This window comes from Leucopleurus acutus (genome assembly GCF_964270905.1).
Source record: "Leucopleurus acutus genome assembly, chromosome: 5".
NCBI classification, from domain to species: domain Eukaryota; kingdom Metazoa; phylum Chordata; class Mammalia; order Artiodactyla; family Delphinidae; genus Leucopleurus; species Leucopleurus acutus.
In genome coordinates, this window is record NC_139147.1 from 12,921,044 (window position 1) to 12,944,726 (window position 23,683).

The window sequence follows — 23,683 nt, forward strand, 5'->3', positions numbered from 1 at the left end:
CTGTAAAGTGTATAACCGTTTATCAAAGGCTTTGACATACATTACTTGATGGTATCATGACTAAGAATATTGGCCCTATTAGAGCTTTCAGGAGACTTTCAGCTGCACATCATCTTCTGGAAAAAAAATGCGATTAAGTGGAGGTTAGCAAAGAAGTGTCCAGCTGCCCCAGACACAGCCCCACCAGGCCAGCAGCCAGGGTGGAGGCGGGAGGCGAGAGTCCGGGCATCCTGGTCTCGGGTCATCTCCATTCCTCCTGCAGCTTCCCCTTTACCTGCCCTCCTCCGAGGCCACCATTACTTCTGGGTAGAATCACTGGATGGATGGCGACACAGCAGGTGGCAATGGACCAAGTCCCTTTATTTTATTTTATTTATTTATTTTTTAATTTATTTATCTTTGGTTGCGTTGGGTCTTCGTTGCTGCGCGGGCTTTCTCTAGTTGCGGCGAGCATGGGCTACTCTTCACTGCGGTGCGTAGGCTTCTTATTGTGGTGGCTTCTCTTGTTGCGGAACACAGGCTCTAGGCATGCGGGCTTCAGTAGTTGTGGCGCGTGGGCTCAGTAGTTGTGGCTCGCGGGCTCAGTAGTTGTGGCTCGCGGGCTCTAGAGCTCAGGTTCAGCAGTTGTGGTGCATGGGCTTAGTTGCTCCGCGGAATGTGGGATCTTCCCGGACCAGGGCTCGAACCCGTGTCCCCTGCATTGGCAGGCAGATTCTCAACCACTGTGCCCCCAGAGAAGTCCCAAGTCCCTTTATTTTAATCATGGGGCCCCAAAACTAAGAAGTGGAGCATCTGTGGTCACTAGATGTGGATTCCTTTCCCACGTCAAGGGACTCAGAAGAAGAGGTAGGAACAAAGTCCGAGCTTAATACTGACCCTCAGATGGTGCTGTCTTTTGCAGCCTGTGCTTTTCATTTCCCTTTGTATTTCCCCACACAGGATAAATGATTTGTCCCCATCTTAGTGTTAGCACAAGGGGATGAGTGACCCCAGGCTGGTTATAAGGCCAGGCGCTCTCCTACAGGTCTGACAATCCACTGGCTTCTTCCTTCCTGCCTTCCTTCCTTCCTTCCTTCTACCAGCAGTTCTAGACTTTGCGGAGATGCCTGCTTTGTTAGTCGTGGGCCAGAAAGGGTCCCTCTCACACAGGCTGAGCTTCATCACCATGACAACCAGGGACGACACTGTATTATCCAGTCCCCTCTAGAGCAGGACCTCAAGAGCAAACTGTCACCTCTTCTCCAACCTCTCTTTCCCTTTGATCACTATGTCGCCCACCCCACTGCCTGTCACCACAGTTACGTGACACCCCTGAACCCCTGGTCTTTCAGACTCCCCATTCTCCACATTTTTTTTTTTTTTTTTTGTACACAGATCATCCCTCTGAAAGCTTTCCATTTAGCCTAAATACGTACCCTAACTGTTAAGGAGAGAGAATGATTATAGACTCAAACTTTCATATTCACCCATTAATAAGTAAATACTTACTAAGGGCAGATTACGTACCAGACACTTATGACACCAAGAATGGATTTCACCTGTGTATTGACTCTGATCCATTGGTGTTGGCTGCCTGGAGGGCTGTGTTGAGAAGGATTCTGAGGCCCGTCTGGGCACAGTATAAAAAGAGTCTGGGATTAGCATTGCCAGTCACACCACCCAGCGCACCTCAAAGAGAAGGTATCCTCTGCCTCTGCTTCCTTCTGCCACTCCCCCCTACCCCAGTGGCCCCCAGCAAGTCAGCAGCACACGGCACCCTCTCTACCTGCAGCCTTCACACATCCTCTGGAGAGAGGGAAGGAACCGGGAGCTCAGGCTGAGGCGTGAAGAGCCCTGAGTGCAAAGCGCAGCTCCCACACCTACAGGCTGGGTGGGTCTGGGCCACTCTAACCACAGAGCTGCCCTCCTGTCTGTGTAAAAGAGGGTAAGAGCCGGCCTCACAGGTTGTCCTGAGGAGCAAAGGGGACAGTTAGCTTCCTTCGTTCCTTCTTTCCTACCTTCCTTCTTCCCTCCCTCCAACCCTCTCCAGCCCAGGCTCTGTGCCAGGGGCTGAGGCATCCCCGGAACAAGGGATGGACTCTGCAGTGGTGACACTGGACTAACACTGGAATGTGGGAGTGGACGGGCCATTCAAAGAGCTGGGAAATGGCATTCCAGGCAAAACCAACAGCGAGTGCTGGCCAGGGGGGAGGGGGATGGGGGGGCTTGAGCAAAATAGGTGAAGGGGATTAAGAGGCACAAACTCCCGGTTATAAAATAAATAAGTTACTGAGATGTAACCTACAGCATAGGGAATATAGTCAATAATACGGCAATAACTTTGTACAGTGACAGATGGTCGCTAGACCTATTGTGGTGACCAGTTTGTAATATACATAAATGTCGAACCACTGTGTTGTACACCCGAAACTAATACGATATTATACGCCAACTCTGCTTCAATAAAAGAAAAGAAATAGCGAGTGCAAAGCCCAGAGGTGGGGAAGACAAAACAGAAGCTGACATGTGTGAAGAACCGTGAGCAGAGGGTGGGGTGATAGGTGCAGAGGCAGGAGAGGTGGGCAGACCCAGGAGGTCTGGGGCCAGGCAGCAAGGCTGGGATTTACGCTGATGCTGGTGAAAAGCTTTGGGAGACTCCAAGCAGGGGAAGGATATGAGTGACTCGTGAAACCAGAACGTGATCTCGGCGAGGGCGCGGCTCTGTTTTCTTCCCTTCCGGCACGTTAATGAATTTTGATAAAGGCCTTTCGGGCAGTTGGTGGAGAAAAGACAGAAAGAACAGAGGTGGAAATCAGGACCCCAAAGAATCACTGCATATATATCCCAGAGCCTATAATTATAATTCATGCTCATCAAATACTCAAAGGTTATTTCATAAGAAGGGAACAGCGGAGACAGCAGGAGGGCGCATTCAGTCTTAGAAGCTCAATAACTCACATGGACCAGACATCGATTTTGGGGCCGTATTTCTTCCTGGCAAGGAGTTCGGGCGCGGCATACGCGGGGCTGCCACACTGTGTGCTGAACGGGTCGGAGTGGCCCAGGATCCCGGCACAGTTGCTCAAACCAAAGTCTGCAAAGAAGGGAGGACAAAACCAGCCCTGAATTAGAAAACCATGGAAATGAAAAAGGGGGGAGGGTTGGGGGAAGCAGCAGGAAAGGAAACATTCTCTCGGGCTAACACATCATTTCACATCCAAAAGGAAACCCAGCAGCTGTGAACCGTAACCTCTGGGTATGGGTCTCAAGACAAAAGTTCCCTTGCTGAACTGGAAACATTTTCTATCAGGCCTCACAGTCAAATCCAGCGAGAGCTAAAAAGTATGTTGAACCAAAACATATTTTCATCAAATCTTGGAAATGAGTCATCCAGAAAAAAGACAGGCTTGCTTTCTAGGACTAAAGGCAGAAGGAGAAAACGAGCAGAAGTCCTTGGAGTCAGCCTGCTGGCTTCCAAGTGGCCAAGTGGGAAAAAGCCGAAGGAAGATTGATTTTCTCTGGCTGGTGTTGGTGTCACCCCAGGTGACATGCGATCTCACCAGTTAGAGTTGACTTTTTTGGCTGAATACTTTCATTTCATGCAAGTCTCTTAAAAATGCTCCTAATGCATGAGGCAACATATGGTGATTTGACGACGGGGGGGAAAAATACACTCAACAATTTAGACAACGCTGAGTGTTGGCCGGAAAAATAACGCCAGAAAGATAGCAATGAGAACTAGACTAAATGACCTCCTAGCGTTGCTTTGGTCCTGGATGATTAAGGCCGGGGGAAGAAGAAAGAAGCGCCCGGCGCATCTAAAGCCATACTGGGTCCATTGTGCCTTTTGTGCTGTGTTTACTTTTGATCTTACAGATCCTGTAACTGACAGGTCATTAGAGGGCTGTTAGTGTTAGGTGCTCATCTGATATCTTTCCTCCATCTTCGTTGATTGAAGAATTAAGAGCATGGCTCCTCCTTTGAACTTCAATGTAAATATTATGGTTCTGGTCCCCAAACAGAAGGCTCAGCCCCCGGGGCTCAGTCAGAAAGGGGCTGTGGTCAGAGACAGGCTCCACATCGGGAACAAAACCCTGGCACTTTCTCAGCTGGCAAGATATACATCTAATTTCGTTGACTGTTTTCTCCTTGAGGCTAACACGTCTCCACCTGCAAAGCCATGGCTCTCGTGAAAGCTGCGGAAAAGCTCAGGAAAGGAGAGACACAGGGTGGGTCAGTGCTATGAGTCCGCAAAGCTACTCACACACCACGGATAAAGATGCAACACCAAAAATTCTCCCCACAGTCGCTGGTGTAAGCCGTATAAGGAAAGAGCGCTTCTGAACAGAACCCCAGGACTTCCCTGGTGGCTCAGTGGTTAGGAATCCGCCTGCCAATGCCGGGCACATGGGTTCGAGCCCTGGTCCGGGAAGATCCCACACGCCACGGAGCAGCTAAGCCCATGCGTCACAACCACTGAGCCTGCAGTCTAGAGCCCGCGAGCCACAACTACTGAGCCCGTATGCCACAATTACTGAAGCCTGCGTGCCTAGAGCCCGTGCTCCGCAACAAGAGAAGCCACCACGATGAGAGGCCCACACGGCAACGAAGAGTAGCCCCTGCTCCCCGCAACTTGAAAAAGCCCGCGTGCAGCAACGAAGACCCAAAGCAGCCAAAAATAAATAAATAAAATGTTAAAAATAAATAAATAGAACCCCATCCAAGCAGAGCTCTGAAAACACATCAAGGCTCTGAAGATCACCCAAACTCTTCAGCTCAAGATTCGAATGAAGAATCAGAACCAAAACTGGGGTGAGGAAACCAACCAGGAATGCTGCCTGTTCACATACTTGACTCTTCTTTCGTTTGGGGGAGTTTTTTAAAATATGATTTTATTCCTTTCTCTTAATCTCCCTCCTCCTCTCTTCCTCTGCTCTCTACTCTTCCACTCCCACCCTGACAAATAGGGGGACAAAAGGCCCCGATTTCTTTTCCCATCGGCCCAGCCTGCACTAGCAGGCCGCACATAACCTGCCCCAAAAGGCCCTTCAGGGGCTCCACGGCTCTCCTGGATTAGCAGGAGATCTCTGTTCAAAAGGATCTGAGGGCCCTGCTCTCAGGTCCCACCCTGTAGTATCACTGAAGTAGGAGAAGTGGGGGCATCACAAGTAGAAAAATCATATTGAGCTTTAAACTGAATGGCGTTTAAAATTCCCAAAGGAAACTTAAGGAAACAACCAGTGTGTAAAGATCACCCACTGTGGTAAGATGGAGAGGCAGCACCATGGAATACACATCATATTAACTGGGCCAACATTTCAAGGAAAATTTCTTTAACAGTCATGTTAGAGGCCCAATCTCCTAAGAGCCCCTAAACTAAAAGCCTCCCTTTCGAATCTCCGTGGGGTTCCATTAACTGCGCAGTGGTTGGGAGTCCGCCTGCCGATGCAAGGGACGCGGGTTCATGCCCCGGTCCGGGAGGATCCCACATGCCGCGGAGCGGCTGGGCCCGTGAGCCGTGGCCGCTGAGCCTGCACGTCCGGAGCCTGTGCTCCATGACAGGAGAGGCCACACAGTGAGAGGCCCGCGTACCGCAAAACAAACAAACAAACAAACAAAAAAACCCACAACTCCTTCAATTACTCCTTCACCTCCTGACTTGGGGTCTACAACAAAGTGCTTCATCTTAAAAGAGGGCAGGGGAGGGGAGATAAGAGACCAGATCACCCCCTTTGCTCCCAGGCAAGCTTGTGCACACAGCGTCTTGCCTTGTCTTAAGTTTCAAGAAGATAAATAAGAAGAGGATCTGGGGAATGGAGAAGATAAAATCTACATTTTAAGTGACTTATGTTGACCTAGTCGAAAGGGTTTAATTTAAAATATATTGTAGAGAAATAACTAATATGTTTCACATTCATAACTGTAATTATTAAAATTTTACACATATGCCTATAATTAGAATTGTGAAACTAGGGAGAAGTTCGCCTCCCAGTAATGTCACATGGGTCTGCCTCAATTAGATTTGGTAAACGCATAAGCCAATTATCACTCAATTTTCTGGGAGCTACACAATGAATTTGAAAAGACGTCGTCCAAATGAACGCTGTTTTGGAAAACTGAAGTGCAAAACCGTTTTAAGTTGTGGCTGATACATTTTAAGATTATACTAAACTAAAAACATCAAACCGCCTTTTTTTTTTTAAAGGGGGTGAGGGGGAAGGATCCTGATTAAATCAAATCTCATTCCAGCTAATTCTAGTTAACTTGAAACACGGCTTACATGGCTTAAGTAAATTTATTTAAATCAGATTATTTCAAAGAGAAACTATTAAGAGAAAATGGTAATAGCTATAATCAACCTTTGAATAAACAACTAGGTAATTCCTTTGAAGAAAAGGTTCAAAGGACTTTCAAGTTGCAAAAGGACAGTTGTAGAGACATTTGATCCAAATTGCCCAACCCAGGGGCAAGAAAACCCACAAGACACTGGGCCTTCCTTGCCTCCAGCATCTTCCCTCCCCTCCTTCGGCCTCCTCTTTATGAAAAAAATGAGGAAACACAGATTCTGCTAAACAAAACGCAATTCCCAGCTGCCCTCTGGGATGGCATAATGTCTCCTTCCATTAGGAGTTTGGTTTTAGCTGATCATGAGAGAAGTAGGTGCCAAGTGAAAAGTTCTAACAAAGGGACATCTAATTATCAGAGCCTCTTTTCCAGCAATTTTGGGAATTCCAGTTTATGACATGGCCCATTTTGTCTGGATGAGCTGAAATCCCTGCGTGGGTACCAATCCACGGGGGACACGGGTTCGTGCCCCGGTCCGGGAGGATCCCACATGCCGCGGAGCGGCTGGGCCCGTGAGCCACGGCCGCTGAGCCTGCGCGTCCGGAGCCTGTGCTCCGCAACGGGAGGGGCCACAACAGTGAGAGGCCCGCGTACCGCAAAAAAAAAAAATTCACAAAGTTCTATTGATCCTTCTCTTTTCTTCTAATATAAAGTTTTTTCAAGCCATTGAGGTGGAAGAAATTACTTGCACTTGAGGTGGGAAAAGAAAGAAAGGAATAAAAGATGATGCTAAAATCTGGGTGGAAAAATGATGCCCTGAGATTTTGCCAAGAGCAACAAGACAGGCAAACAAAAGCAGAAATTCTAGAGAATAAGCCGTGGAGTGAATTCTCTTCTGGACCCTGACTTGTGAACCAATTATGATTCACTCCATCCTGGAACCTCCTTCTGACCGGGACAGACCTCTAAAGGGTCCCTCTGTGGGGATTTCTCTTTGCACGACCATCAGGGTACTGCAGGGCTTGGCTAAAGATATTAAAATGAGACGGTAGGTCACATTCCCCCTTATTTCAGTGCCTCTACAGTCACTGAAAAGTAAAATAAGGCACGGCCAAGCTAAGGGCAGCATTTCTGAACCAAACTATTTTCCACTATTTTTAAGAAGCATTCTCGTGAATTCAGATAAAAAGAACCCCTATAAAAGTTCAGCTCCATCTGACTTAACAGAGAAGCAGAAGTTTGAAGAACCCTAAGAACATGTTTTATGTCTAAATTATTCAAATTAATTTTCTTTTTCAAAACCATTGTTAAATGTTGCAGGTAAAAGGAGGTGAACTAGAAGTATTGTCTGGGGATTAGAGATAGATCATGATAATTTTCAAAGTCAGAAACAAATAACTGAGAATTGATAACACAGCACTTAAAGGATAATCTTGCTTTAAAAAAAAAGTCATACCAATCAGCTTGATATTATTGTCTTCATCTAGCAGCAAGTTTTCTATCTTCAAGTCTCTGAAATAAACAAAACCATACAACATTTCAGATAAGCACTTGAAATAGTGGAATGACATTTTGCTTCTGAAGGGAAACAAACTGTTTTAGAGCCACTTTGAACCAACCCATAAGGCTTTCTGCCAAAACTCACACAATCAATAAGTAAATATTTATAAAACATGATATAAGTAATTGCTGCAGACTGAAAAAGCTAAAGGATTTCAGATAAGATGGGGAGCAGGAAGGGCAGAACAAATAAGCTTCCAAAAGAAATGGGACCAAAGCTGAAACTTGGAAGTTATTAAGACCGGGAGACAGTGGAAGCATCACTCAAGGCAGGCACTGTTAGAACAGTCAGGGAAATACAAATGTGGCCACATGTTTGTGAGACGGTGAGCAAAACCCACCAGAGTAAGGAAGATTCAGGGAAACAGTTTTTTTTTTTAAAAAAAATGGAAAGCTAACATAATTATCGGTCCTACAACCTCCATGCTTGGAGCCCAATCCACAAATTGGCAAGTGATAATACATTAATCTACTTAGCAATCAGCTATTATGGTGGGTAGAAAAGTAGACCCCAAAGATGTCAGGGTCCTAATCCTTGGTATTATGCCCAAGGATATGTTAACATTACATGACCAAAGGAAATTAAGTTTGCAGATGGAATGAAGATTGCTAATCAGATGGGTGACTTTGATCATGGACACTGAGATGATTCAGAAGGTGGGAGGGAGAAATGCACCCAGGGTCATGCTGAGTGTGAGGGGCCTGTGGTATCTGTACAAGCTGACTGTAAGCCCCTTGAAGGCAGGAAACATGTCTGCCTTGCTTACCACTATGCCCCAGTACCTTTGCACATTCCATACTCAGCAAATACCAATGAATCTACATTACCAAAGAGATCGTTTGGGATTTCAGAAGGAAAAAACACAGGCAAAAGTATAAACCATCTATGTCAACGACTATGAGCTCTTAAGTTGCAGCCTGTCAATTCAGACACACCATGAACATTAAATATGTAAGAATATTCTTCCCTTCTGTACACACACAAAATGATTTCTTCCATCATTTTGAAACACAGCATTCTTGGTCCAGCTTTTATTTTCCCACTTCTGAATAGAGACATGGCCAATAGGATTATTTTTGTCCTCTTATCTCTATTGTTAGGACTAGAATAGTGTGGTCATGATAAACAAAAATGGCAACTGATAGCACTTCTTCAAAGTGCAGAGGCAAGGGGAGCAGCAGTTGCTAGGACCGTGGTAGCCAGGAGAGCAAAAGTGTCCCATTTAACGGGGACAGTGTCTCACAGCTTGGTCTCAGCACTGCCACCTCATCCTGCTTCCCAAGAGAAGCCAGAAATCTAGATTCGATCCCAGTTTTTTAAATGTTGGCAACAAATTCACATTTAAAACAACAATAACAATCACAGTGCGTGGGCCAACCTTGCAGGCAAGATCCAGCCTACAGACTACCAATTTTCAACCTCAGTATGGGTAGAAGCTGAGCCTGGAAAGGACATGAGATGCCCAGGGAGAGGGTAGAGAATGAGGGTGAAAAGACCAAGGACGACATGCTGGTGGGAACACCGACATTCAGAGCTGGCTGGGAAGGAAGAGTCGGGGAAGTATTGGCCCAGGACGACAAAAGGGCAGCATTTCAAGACGAGAAGAGTTAAGGAGTCAAGTGCAGAAAAAGGTGGGCTCTAAACAGTGACCAGTGGATTTCAAAATTGGAAGGTGGCCGGTAGCCTTAAGGCTGGACACTTGAATAAGGGAGATTGCGTTGAACCTGGCAGCTGGGGAAGGTAAATCGATAGTCTCTAATCCACATGCACCACCAACGGGAAGAACTGTATACCTGCACTTCAATTCAAATGAAACGATACACTTGGAAAAACTGTGCCAGGCATTAAAAGATGTCACATATGTCCAAATGCAGGGTGACCCCCAGTGCAAGATGTTCCTCCACACTTTCCCAGTGGGAGGACCCTGCCCCTCAGAAGGGTTTTTGGAAAACACAAATATATAAATTTTAGAAATGCAATGAAATTATCAAATGACTATTTATACTATTGACCTACGAAGCTGCACCTTCCTAGTTAAGAGCATATACTATCATCTTAACATAATTAATTGTAGAAATATTGTTCCCACACCCTCACATTTTACGACACAATTTCATTCAAACGTGTGGCAGGCAGGGGCAGGATGAATCCTGCTTCAGGTGATTCAGCAGAATCATTGCCCGCTGTTTCCAGTGTAAGATGATCTTTAAGTTGATTGGATATTTGAGATAAAGCACTTTTCGAATCTGTCTGTGACGCGCGCTTGCCGGAAATATTATCCCAAGTCATTTAAATAACAAGAGCCCATTTAAAATCTCTATAAATTATCTGCTGAGTGAATCGATTTTAGAGTGGTCTCACAAACTATCACAATTGTGAGTCATCTCTCTTTAGAAGTTATTATTAAAGCCACGCAAAATGCCTCCCCTTCTGTTGGTTTCCTCAGGCGACTTCTAGAGTTCCCAAAGTCCTCAGTGAGTCAGGTCAAGGTTAACTGGTCCTTTGTTGTTGAAAATAAAGAAATGGAGATTGTGCCCCCATACTATCAGAGACTTTGCAAGCACTCTGTAAGGCACGTCCTCTTTCCTGAAGAGGATGGGGACAGAAGGCAGCACCCTTATATTCAAGCATATACGGTAATTCCCAGCCACTTGCACAGACTCAGAAAAACAGTGTGCCAGCAGTAGCCCAAACTGTGATTCTGTGAAAACTGATTATAAAGCAGCAGCATTATTTTAATCTAAAGGAGAGCCACAGTTTGTTTCCAGCAAAATTAAACCTCTTTCCCTGGGAAGCATGGAAGCCACACTAGGGCATTAAAGGAGAAATTTGGTTCAGAACAAATACTATAAAGAAAAACAGCTTAAAGAGGCGAGGGAAAAGAATGCAATTGTCGAGAGTAATAAGACTAAGCTGGATAATTCTGGGGCCACAAAAGCCCAGAGAACAACCACAGCGATTAGAAGAATGATATAAATAGAAGGCTAAAACGAGAAAAATGTAGAAAAAAAGAAAAAAGCCCACTTTTAAAATCGGGAAAATGTCATATAACCAGGGGAGAAGGCATTAAAATGTAATTATTAGGCAAAATGAGAAAAATGAAATCAGTTTTTCGTTTCACCCATTGCATCCCATAGCCACCCACAACCCCTAGGAAAAATGCTCAGAACAAACTTGGTTAATGGCTTGTTTACCCATACCCTTTGGTCAAGGTTTCTAAAGGATTTCAGAGATAACCAATCTAACTGCCTCCATGACTAGTTAATGGAAAGGTAGCTACATCGGTATCTGCCCAGATCAATGTACTTAATCTACCCAAATGAAGGGAACATTCAACCTCTTTTGGCTTTATTTCCACCTCCTGCTTTGTCTTTGGAGATTTAAATAGAAAGAGGAGAAGAACACTTTCCTTCTGACTCTTTAGGAAAAAAGGGTCTAAAATCATATTTTAAAAAAGTCGTTTTAGCCTAGGTATTTACCCAAATGTGTTGAAAACTTATGGACACGAATGTTTACAGCAGCTTCATTCATAATTGTCAAAACTTGGAAGCAACCAAGATATCCTTCAGTAGGTGAATGGATAAACAAATTGGGGGACATCTCAGACAATGGAATATTATTCAGCCATAAGAAGAAATGAGTTATCAAGTCATGGAGGAACCCTAAATGCATGTTTTTAAATGAAAGAAAGTTATATGAACATACTACATACTGTATGATTCCAAATTCTGGAAAAGACAAAACTATAGACAGTGAAAAAAATCACTGGTTGCCAGAGGTTGCAGGAGGAGGGCTAGAATGAATAGGTGGAACACATTTTTTTAGGGTGGTAAAATTATTCTGTATACTATAATGGTGGCTACCTGACATCATGCATTTGTCAAAACCCGTAGAATGTATAACACAAAGAGTATCCTAATGTACTATGTACCCTAATGAACCCTAATGTAAACTGTGGATGTTAGTTAATAAGAATGTATCGATATTGGTTCACCAATTGTAACCAATGTCCTACACTATCATAAGATACTAATAATAGGGAAAACAATGTAGAAGGGAGGTGGGAACTCTGCAGTTCTGCACAATTTTTCTGTAAACCTAAAACTGCTTTTAAAAATAAAATCTAGGGCTTCCCTGGTGGCGCAGTGGTTGAGAGTCCGCCTGCCGATGCAGGGGACACAGGTTCGTGCCCCAGTCCGGGAAGATCCCACGTGCTGCAGAGCGGCTGGGCCCATGAGTCATGGCCGCTGAACCTGCGCGTCCAGAGCCTGTGCTCTGCAACGGGAGAGGCCACAACAGTGAGAGGCTCGCGTACCGCAAAAAAAAAAAAAAATCTATTAATTTTTTAAGTAGCTCTTGGATATTTTCTCCCTTCCTAGGAGATCAGTACTAGGAATGCTATGGCTACCACCAAGTACCTCATTCAGGATGTTCACTGTGGAGCATCCTTACCACCTGAAGTTAATTATGAATCCATTCAGCACAGTGGGCCACTCAGACCCTCTGCCCAGCTACTCAACATATGACCCCAAAGGCCAAAACCTGAAAGATAACTACATGAGTAATAAAAGAAGGATGAACTTATTCACAAGGTTTTAGTGTTAGTGTATCACAATGTACCTTAAATATATAATACACAGAAACACACACACACACACACACTGGCAGGCCTCTATAATCCAGAAAACCTCCCCCATGGTCCATGTGAAAAGCATGGTTTTTAGCTCCATCCCGAAAGCAAAATATTTGTCTGTGTTAAGTGTCAGATCTGTCAGATGGGAAGGAAGGTTCTGACAGCTGACTGGTTTGCACTTGATGATGGGGTAATGCTCAATTTCATATTTATGGTCCTTGATCGGATTTAGCACTTTGTGGAGATGAAAGAGAAGTGGAGGGCTCTTCCTCCCGTCCTGCAGTGTGAGAAGTTCCTCTCTGTGTCTGGCAAACTTGAGGTGGTGTGAACTTGCAACTGAAAGCCAAAGGGAAGGAAAGAAAATAGTCCCTGGATGGACAGGAAATAGCTTTTCCTCGGCCAAAGGGGCTTCCAAGAGGAGTCAGGACAAGGAAGAAAGGGGATGGGGCACATGTGGAGGATCCACTGACTAGGACAGTGCTGGGGGACAGGAGTGGCAATGGTGTGTCTTAGGAACAAAGGAGAGTAGCCAGTGAAGTGGCCTTTGGCAAAGCATGAGGCAGCCAAGCCCCGAGTGCAGGCTCAGATGCTTCTGGACCCGTCTCTAGTCACTGGGCAGTTCCAGGAAAAATGCCCAGTGGGACTCATCATGGCGGCCCTCAGCAGACCAAACATTGGGTCCTGTTCCCTACAGTGTTTGGGGGTGGGGAGTGGGGGTGGGTAGGCATCTTTCCAGAGACTGAGAGAAGGCCCAAGGGGACAGCCCTAATCACCAGCCCTTTGTTCTAGGTTATTTCAAAAGAACAAGCTCCAACAGGCCGCAGCTAATAATTAAAGGTTCACCCACAGGCTACCAAGCACCCCTCCCCCTGCCCGCCCACCCACCCAGAGGTTCCTTGCATTTCTTTAAAGATGATAATCTCTAAGATTTGGAGACTGGCCACAAGGAACTCTGCCCTCCCAGACTGAGGGGTGGAGGGGAGGGCCTTGTTGCCATAACAAACACAGGGTCCTGGGGCGCCATGGGGGAGGGGAGGGCCAGGACCGCCAGGACGCTGCGGAGCGGGAATGTGGGTGTGCATGCTTACGGGAAAAGCACACATCCGTGCATGGGTGCTCGTATGAGACTGCATGTGTGTGAATATGTGTTGCACGCACACCCACGTGTGGCGAGCACACGTGTGCGTGTGTACGTGTGTCTGTGTGCACCTGCACACACACGCTTCCAGAATACTGGGATGGGGATGAAGGAAGAGTTTCTCCCCTGGGCCTCACCTGGCCATGCAGTGAGGGTGGAAGGTCGGGCCTCTAACAGACCCCGGGCCTAAACTGAGGGGCGGGAAACTCGAGAGCCTCCAGGGGCCACTCAGGGCTGAGACCCAAGATGAAAGTGAGGAACTGAGGGGCATAAACTGGAGGCTGCCAGGCTTCCAGGGAAGGGAGAAGAGGACAGAGGGAGACATGGGGGAGCTGGGAAAGAGCTGGTGAAGGCCCAGGGTGGAGGGGCTGAGCAAGGCCTGGTCCAACACGGCAGCCTGGGGAGGGAAGGAGACAGGCTCTGGAGGCTGGGTCTCTCTCACTGACCCGCTGAGCCGCCCTGGGCAAGTTACAGAAACTCTCTGGGCTTCTGATTCTTCTTTGGAAAATGGCGTCATGAGAAGGGCCACCTGGCAGGGCCATTCACGGCGGAAATGAGAAAATGGGCCACTCTCAGCTGAGCAACCACTAATAGGTAAGAGGTGAGAGGCTGGTGTGGCCATGGGAGGATATGAAGTTAAAGGTTCTAAGACAAAGTGAATGGGGAGACTCCAGGAAAGACTTAAGTGGTTCACTTGGTGATAAGCAAACAGTACTGGGGGGCATGAGCCCTCGAAGGAAAGGTCAGAGAGAAGGGGCCCGGGCAGGAGGTGGGGAGCCTGGACCAAACCCACAGAGGATTAGGTCTGGGGGAGAACGCTGTACCTGTGGAGATGGCCACAAGATGGATTTCAGTCATAAGCTAAGAATAAAGCATTCCAGAAAAGCACAGAACTCCCCAAGGCAATAAGCATTTTGCCGTGAACAAGAGGTGTTTCTGTTTTTGATTAGGTTTTATCTTCAGAAGCACTGTATTAAAACCAAATGATTTTTTAATCTTTGATTTATTTACAAGATGGGCAATTTGGTAAAACATAAGAACAATTTGTTAAGCATGTACCTGATTTATTTATTCAAAATGAAACCTTTATTGAGTTCCTACAATGCTCCGGAAACAAATTCTGTTTATAAAATGAAAGAGCTGGTGATTCACTAAAAAGATGCCACTCTACAAATTGTGACCTGAAAAATAAACAAATTGGTATGAAGTCAATGAAGAAACTCCCTTAAAATTGCAGGGAGAATATGGAATATTCCAGAAAGAACATGAATGGGTGACCAAAAGCTTCCATCCCAGTGCTAACTCTGACACTAACTGTATCCGTTCAGTTTCCCTTCCTTTATCCAACAAAGTCTCTCTGTGTGAGTACTGGGCTGGGCGCTGGGCTATATGGTGGCCTATGCAGAAGACAGATAGCAAACAAGCCAGTTATCTTGTGAAAAGTGTTTGGAAATCAAAGTAGAAGGTGCCGGGGAATCTATGACCAGGGGTGCTAGCCTGGAGGGCATCCTGGAGGACGTGAGCTTCCTAGCTGGGACCCGAAGGATGAATATGATTCATCCAAAGATTGCAAGGGCAGTACAAGCAGAGAACAGCTGTGAGGCCTTGAGCACACAGAACTCAGCCTCGGTGGATAAAGTGAATGAGGTGGACTCAGTAGTAGTCACGGCAAAAACGTACTCAGTACTTCCTAAGGGTCTCGGTGTTAAGCATTTTACATGAACTGACTCATTTAATCCTCACAACAACAACATGAAGTGGATAATCCCTTATACCTGCTGTGTAGCTCTGGAAGGCGAGGCAAAAAAGCCTAAGTGATTTGCCCAGTGCAGCTTTTTTTTTCCTCATAAATTTATTTATTTTATTTATTTATTATTTTTGGCTGCATTGGGTCTTCGTTGCTGTGTGCGGGCTTTCTCTAGTTGCGGCGAGCGGGGGCTACTCTTCGTTGTGATGCGCAGGTTTCTCATTGCGGTGGCTTCTCTTGTTGCGGAGCATGGGCTCTAGACACGCAGGCTTCAGTAGTTGTGGCTCGTGGGCTTCAGTAGTTGTGGCATGCAGGCTCAGTAGCTGTGGCTCACAGGCTTTAGAGCAGAGGCTCAGTAGTGTGGCGCATGGGCTTAGTTGCTCCGTGGTATGTGGGATCTTCCTGGACCAGGGCTCAAACCCGTGTCCCCTGCATTGGCAGGTGGATTCTCAACCACCGCGCCACCAGGGAAGTCCAGCCACAATGCAGCTTTTAAGTGGTAGACTCCGCACGTGGACGCAGGCGGTCTGGCTTTAAATTCCACATGGCCGACCACTGTGCAACCCAGTCCACAAAGTTGTCACGTTTTTTCAAACTCAATTAAACAAAAAACCTCTGATCTATATAACCAGCACCTCCAGATATGTGCTCAGGCCCTGGTATCTCCAACAGCCCCCGATATGAGCAGAAGTCGCTCCCTTCTCGTGTGCCTTGTCCTCTCTCCCCTCTCCAAGGAAACTTAAAATTTAAAACAGCTTCTTAAAACCCCCCACCAGTACAGGACGGGCTTGCTTCTTGTCAGGCCCATGAGAACGAAGAAGACTCCCCTCTCTTGCCCCATAGTCCTCCCAAGTGCACAAGGTCCTTCCCCAATACTGATGAGTGAATAAAGACACGGCTCTGGGAGCAGCCCTGCTGACACACAGGCTCCCGTTCACTTTGATCGTCTGTGTTTCTCTCCCGGTCCTCGGGCCCCTATGGCTTGTCTCTTCCTGCTTAGGGGATGGCGGTACTGTGTTACCCAGGTATGTTTTTTCTGTACAGTTTGATTGGACTTTGTTATTTTGAGTGAACAGAGGAATCTCAAAGTAGCCTCTTGGCAGAATCGGTATTCTTGATGATGGATGTGAAGAGTCAACGCTCTTCGTACAATAGGAAAATCATCAGATTTGGGCACCCTGCTGGGTGAGCCCGGAAGAGAAAATGAAAAAAAGAAAAGAAACCCTCATTAGATTTTAAACCGAAAGCATCTCGGGCAATCCTCAAATGGTGTAATGAAGAAGTTAAGACCATATTCTAACTTTGCAAAAGTGAACGACAACCCTGTTGTAGAAGACACAGAAGCTACGGCAGGTCCCGTTTTAAATGAAGTTCTCTGCCAGCTAAGGAAATCTGCTTTATAGACGTTTAGTTTCCTTTTTCCCCTTCTACTTGTAATAGTTACGAGATTTTTAAAGATTTGCTTCCTTTAAATGATATTTAAATGGTTCTGGAGAGATAATTAAATATTTAGATTTAATTTCACAGGAAATGAGGGCTCTGCTAGGCATTAAGTTGATGATGACATGACGATACAGGACCAGCCTCATCAGGAGCTGTGCTTTTTAAAGCATCCTCTAACACACGACCAAAAGCCCTTTAAATCATATAATGTAGCCACCAAAATTCATCCTAAATCCTTTCGGAAGATCCAATCTGTTTGCTCAGAACTCTTCCCGCCAGGGACTCCAGGACATCTCTGAAATGCTATCTAAACTCTCTTACTCATTTGAAAAATCTAACCTCAAAATAATTTATGAAATTCACTCCACCTCCATAGCATAAAGGAGAAGATTCTCCACCACTGAAAAAGGCTACAGCATATAGGATACCATCCAGATTACGGCTGCTAAAAATGAGGCGTATAGAACCTTTCAAAATCAAGACAGTCCAGGTACAGCCACCCATGAATATCTTCTAAACAAACATTTTCCTGTGCTGTCTCAACCACCTAATCACCTATGCCCATGTGTGCACAGGTGACACTCATTAACATGATTTCTAGAGAAGAAAATAAAGAACTGCTCCGAAACAACACCTGTATTTCCAATCTTCCCTAACTTTAAAAGATCTGAGCCTTTGCCACTACTGGCTGATGAATATATTTCCAGGGAGGGGGGAAGAAGTAGAACGCTGGAGATCGGAGAGAGAAAACGCACACCGTCTTTGCTATCAAAACATTATTAAATTCATTCCTTTGACATTCTGACAGTAATTGCACTGAGAGGGATTGGATTTTGTTAAAATTACTTTAAAATGGTTGTTGAGAATTTCCTGTGGGAGGGACCAGCGAGCGATGCACAGCCTCTGCTGGCTTTCCCTTTGTTGTCCTCAAAGCTCCAAGCTCGGTGCACATCTGATTTCTGACAGCACGAAACCCTTGTAATAACACCTTGAGTCTCTTGGAAAGCTCTTCCCCGGGTTATGTCTTCTGCCGTGACCAGCTGAGTGGGTAACCCAAGCTGATTCATTCCTGAGGTTTCTGCCTTTGTCATCTTAGTCACCAAAGACAGAAGCAGAAGCACTTACGACCATCATTTTCCTAATAACGGCAGAGCTCTGACACGGCAGGTTACACAAGGGTATTGTTGGAAAGAGCCAAAAATAGCGTTATTCACTTAAAATTTCTGAATGTTCCCTTCCTTGCTGATCGAAACTCCAAGAGTTCTAATGAATCGTGATTTCGTGACAATGTGTGTGACTAAAAATATGTACAAGGAGAGGTTTTCTTACCTTAGTGAGAAAAGGATGTGCCTGAATGGGGGCTGGCCAAGGCTGGCTCCCTCCCCCCAGTGCCACCCCTCTGCCCCTGAGCCCGGGACCTCCCCACAGTGTCCCAGATTCAGGCACCCAAGGTAGAGCATCCCCTGGTGCCAATCCCATTGGTTAAGTTAAGTGAAAGAAGCCACTTATTAAAGACCATATATTGTTTCCATTTATATGAAACGTCCAGAATAGGCAAGTTCATAGAGACAGAAAGCAGATTGGTGGTTATTACCGGGGGCTGCTGGGAGGGCTGGGAATGGGGGGGTGACTGCCAATGGGTACAGGGTTTCTCGTTCGGGGTGATGGAAATATTGTAAAATTAGACAGTGGTGATAGTTGCACAACTCTGTGAATATACTGAAAATGACTGAATTGTACACTTTAAAATGGTGACTTTTATGGTATGTGAGTTGTATCTCAATACAAAAAATTTTAAACGTATGTGTGTGCACATATATATAATTCCTTGATCTTGCTTTTGTAAATGAGAATCAAACATGAGCCCTAAGTTTTCTCAACAACCCGGAGTAACTGTGAATTATGACTCCATGAAGGAAGAACTACGCATTTATCGGTGAAGTCAACACTTTCTTGGGAGGGAAAGAGAGCGCTTTCATTTTCTTATTTTATTGTATCGTATTGACCTTATTTAGTCTAGCGCTAAAGTCAGCACCCACCACCAATGGCAACACGGCTAAGAATCCTGTTTCCACTCGGTTTGCTTGCAAAGCTCCTCCTCAGGAAGGAACAGGCTGTTTAAAAAAAAAAGGTTGATTTTCATAATTATCTGCAACGTTGGTTTGGCTTATGGAGAACATGCCTAACTTTCAAGGGCAAGTTCACACTTCACGTGGTGATTCAGTTCCATTGAATGAAACAGCTATTAAGCGACTACCATATGTAAAGCAAATACGATGAAAGCACCGTCACTCGCTGAAAAACAATCTCACGCCATCTTAACACTGATGCTTCTTTCAGGCACCTGAGCAACTGTTCTCATTACTTTGCAAATAATAATAATGAGAGCCGCCAACACTAAACATGCCCCTTACTGTGTACCAAACGCTGTCCCAAGCTCTTTCCGTATATATATAGTTTTTCTTTAATTTTTTTTTTTTTTTTGGCCATGCCGTGCGGCATGCAGGATCTAGTTCCCCGACCAGGGATTGAACCCAGGCCCCCTCCATTGGGAGAGTGGAGTTTTAACCACTGGACCACCAGGGAAGTCCCTCTTTCTGTATATTAACTCATTTCCCCTTATACCAACCACGAGATAAGTATCACGAATATTCCCATTTTACAGAAGAAGAAACTGAGGTTCAGAGAGGTTAACTAACTAACCCAGGGGCACACAACAATTAAAGGAGAGAGCCAGGATGCAAACCCAGGCAACTCTGACTTCAAACATTATTCTTTTAACCTCATGTTAGCATTAACCCGACTCACAAAACAAGTCCATGAAACAAAACTTCAGAAGAATTGTAAAACAGGCTGCAAGGATTCAACCTTGCTTGGAGCACGCTGGAGCACAGTGCCGTCCACTCAGCACAGAACTAGCGATCAGCATCGTGGCGTGGCCCTTACCTGTGGACCACCCCGGCCCGGTGCAGGTGCTCCACCGCAGAGATGAGCTGCCTGATGTATCTGCGGGCTTCAGATTCCTCCAGCCGCTTCTTCTCATATATCTTGTGCATCAGATTGCCCCCAGGACACAGCTCCATGACCAGGTAGTAGCTGTTTTCTGTCTCTAAGATATCAAGGAGCTGGGTAATGTTAGGGTGGCGGATCATCTGCTGGATCTGCCCCTCTCGCCGAAGGTTTTTGGTGACATAGGTGTCTTTTTTGGCTCTCTTCTTGTCGATGACTTTTATGGCCACCTAAGGAGACACCAAGAATATGGCTGTTGTCAGACACTGCAGGCAAAGTTTATTCCCTGACTATTCACAAAACCCTAGGAGAATACATAGCTGCTCGTCTGCACCAGGAGAAAAACTTTATCTGAAATAGCATCAAGGGAGAAAAGAAAGATGTAACATCAGAGAAGATCAAAAGATTCAATTATGAAGGAAGAGAATGAAATTTACTCAAGCAAACTCAAACGGTGGTCCAGAAGCCTCCGTGAAGAGTCAGCATTGAACTTGGTTCTCCGCAGGGTGAAACACCAAGTTCTCCTCCAGCAAAGGGCCCCTCCCCGCTCCCTCTCCGGCCTCGCCACCATCCCTCCAAGTTGGGTCCCCCCCCGACTCCATTTCTGAAACGACCAAATCTGCCCCATCTTCAGTTCTAGGGCGTGTTTAGGGAGCTGGGGGATGCAACGCCCAGTGATGTGGCACCCCTGCCCTTCCTCCCAACCCTTCCTCTGCCCTGTACCAGGACCTCAGGCCAGGCCACCTCTGTCCAATGGTTACCTCTTTCCCTGTGAGTCACTGTACAGGTTACCTCTTGGCCCCAAGTCCAGAGAGGTATCTCAACTGCCCACTGGATGCCCCTCCTGGGTCACTTCCCCCACAATCAACATGTCACATGTGTGGACCCTCCAGCTTTTTATAAAGGGAGGGAAGGGGGGAGGGAGGGACAGGAGAATGGAAGTAACGATGGCATGAGGGAGGGGAAGGGAAGACTGTCCCTTCTGCCCAAGTCTGCACCCTTCCCCACTCTCCCTTCCTTCAACGGCTGTCACCAATCCACTGACCTGGTCTTAAAACACACCACCGTTTGGCCCTCTTCTTTTCTTACTATGTCTTCGCTCCTCTCTAACGTGACCAGCCAGGGACATCATGTCAATGACTTCTGCTAACTGCCTTCCTCACTTTCCCTTCCTCTCTGTTCCCATGCCAGGTCGGGTTCATTTAGGACTTTGTTTCGCAGCACCCAGACGCATTGTCTCTACGTGAGACTCCAGCAACCCAAGGGATGTTCTCATACAAGGCTACCAAGCCACTGGGCTGCAGGACAAAAACAGTGGACCTTCCATTTCTATTTATTTCCTTTTTTGTAATTATATTTTTTAACGGCTTCATAATGCACTCAGTGTGCAGAGGTGTGATATAGATCAATCAGCAAATGATTGATAGATGACAGATAGATAGATAGATAGATGTTTGCAGCAAGGGGCTCAAACGTTATTTTCTTGACAGAAGTTTGTAATAAAATAAAATAAAAGTCTATCCACCACTAGCCTGGACTATGATGTCAGCGTGCTACCTCTTTTTCTCTATGCTCATCCTGGCCCCTTAAATTCATACTCGAAATCAGTGGGTCTGGAACTCTGATTTCTTGCTTAAAGCTCTTCGGCGGCTCCCTGCTGCCCACAGAGCAAGGTCCACAGCCTGAGCCCAGCCCTGAAGCTCCCTCCCCATCAGCCCCGCCACTGTCCAGCCCCGACTCCCAGCTCCCCAGGGCGGGTCTCCTCACTGCCCAGACCACACGTTCTGCTACTCTCCAAGCCTGCACTCACAAGCCCACTTCACCCCTTCAAATCCGCCTGGTCCTGCAGACGCTAATTCCAGGCCCACCTCCCTTCCAGGAAGTCTCTTCAGCCCTCCTTCCTTACGCTCTCACCACACCCACTGTCTGCGATACCATTTAAAGCCCCCACCCCTCCCTTAAAACAGGGACTGCTCCCCCCTCACCACACACAGCACTTTATAAACAATGAGTGAACGACAGGTCACTAACTGAGCAAATCAGTGAACCTTTTTTTTTAACCACTGAAGCAAAAATAGCTGTAACAGCTTAATCTATTATCTCTTCTGGGGAACAGTCTTTTTTTAAGCTTTTTTTAAATTGAGATATAATTGACCTATAACAGTGTATTAGTTTGTACAACATAAGGATTTGGTATATGTATATATTGGGAAATGGTCACCACAGTAAGTTTAGTTAACATCCATCACCAGTTACAAATTTGTGTGTGTGTGTAATGACAACCATCAAGATCTTCAGTATTAGCAACTTTCAAATATACAATACAGTATTGTTAACTGCAGTCACCAGGCTGTGCATTACATCCTCAGGACTTATAACCAGAAGTGTGTATCTTTGGACCACCTTCACCCGTATTCATGGAGATTTTCAGGCCCTTAAACCAAAGATACGACTAAGAAGGGACAATCAGCCATTGGACCAGACAAGCTGGGGGCCTGTACTATCCCTGGGCCATGAGAGGATGGTGCTGTCAGCCCACAGAAGTGGGCTGTAGTTTGGCCTACGAGTCCAGTATATATGAAACTAAAAGCTTTAAAAACTGTACTCGTTTGTGTGTATATATGTATAACACATACGTATACATATATACATACAAATATATATCCATCATCTTGTGGAGGTGGAGAGAAAGAGGAATGCTGGAAAGTACAATTAGATTCTGTCTTTGCTCGAGTCTACGTTGCAATGTTTTAAAAATTACACTCTTTGGGGCTTCCCTGGTGGCTCAGTGGTTGGGAGTCTGCCTGCCGATGCAGGGGACGCAGGTTCGTGCCCCCGTCCGGGAGGATCCCACATGCCGCGGAGCGGCTGGGCCCGTGAGCCATGGCCGCTGAGCCTGCGCGTCCGGAGCCTGTGCTCCACAACGGGAGAGGCCACGACAGTGAGAGGCCCGCGTACAGCAAAAAACAAACAAACAAACAAAAAAATTACACTCTTTGGCAGTGAAATCCTCAAATGTACTCTGAATAAGTAGTCTGAAAACCCAACAGTAAAACGATCTGCCTTTCTTAACAGAGCACACAATTATTATTAGGATAGTTTATTTAGCTCTTTAATTGCCTGGAGTAGGTTATATAATGGCCACCCAAAGACGTTAAGGCCCCATCTGTGGACCAGGTGAAAGTGACCTTATTTGGAAAAAGTGAAGGGTGTTGAGATGAGATTCACCTAGATTATCTGGGTGGGCCCTAAATGTCATCACAAGTGTCCTTATAAAATAGAGGCCGTGGGAGATTTCACACGAATACACAGAGAAGTGGCGAATGGGGCAGAGATGGCAGGGATGAGCCACAAGCCAAGGAATAGTGCAGCCACCAGAAGCCGGGAGAGGCAAAGGACGGATCCCCCTAGAGCCGTCAGAGGGAGCATCAGCCCTGTCGACACCTTGATTTTGGCCCAATGAAATCGATTGTGGACTTCTGGCCTCCAGAACTGTGAGAGAATGAATTTGTTTTTTTTTTTTTTTTTTTTTTTTTTGCGGTACGCGGGCCTCTCACTGTCGTGGCCTCTCCCGCTGCGGAGCACAGGCTCCGGACGCACAGCCTCAGCAGCCATGGCTCACGGGCCCAGCCGCTCCGCGGCATGTGGGATCTTCCCGGACCGGGGCACGAACCCGTGTCCCCTGCATCGGCAGGCAGACTCCCAACCACTGCGCCACCAGGGAAGCCCGAATTTCTGTTGTTTTAAGCCACCAAGTTTGTGATAACGCATTACAGCGGGAAACCAACACACCAGGTGTCCGTTCCACCATCATGTGCCATCTTGGTTCCCAAGTTCTACTGCTTCTGAGAGTCCCTCAGTGAAAACCCTGAACCCTTAGGCAGCCTC

General features: G+C 46.2%; 1 protein-coding gene across 1 annotated transcript in view; it reads right to left on the reverse strand.

The window, feature by feature from the left end:
• Positions 1–23,683, reverse strand: part of HUNK (hormonally up-regulated Neu-associated kinase) — a gene marked incomplete at both ends in the record, with an annotated part of 109,390 nt that overhangs the window by 42,134 nt on the left and 43,573 nt on the right. The window contains 3 exons of the mRNA XM_082840239.1: positions 2,938–3,073; positions 7,721–7,776; positions 19,733–20,025. Coding sequence (XP_082696365.1) covers positions 2,938–3,073; positions 7,721–7,776; positions 19,733–20,025 — 485 coding nt within the window. The remainder of the gene's footprint in view (positions 1–2,937; positions 3,074–7,720; positions 7,777–19,732; positions 20,026–23,683) is intronic.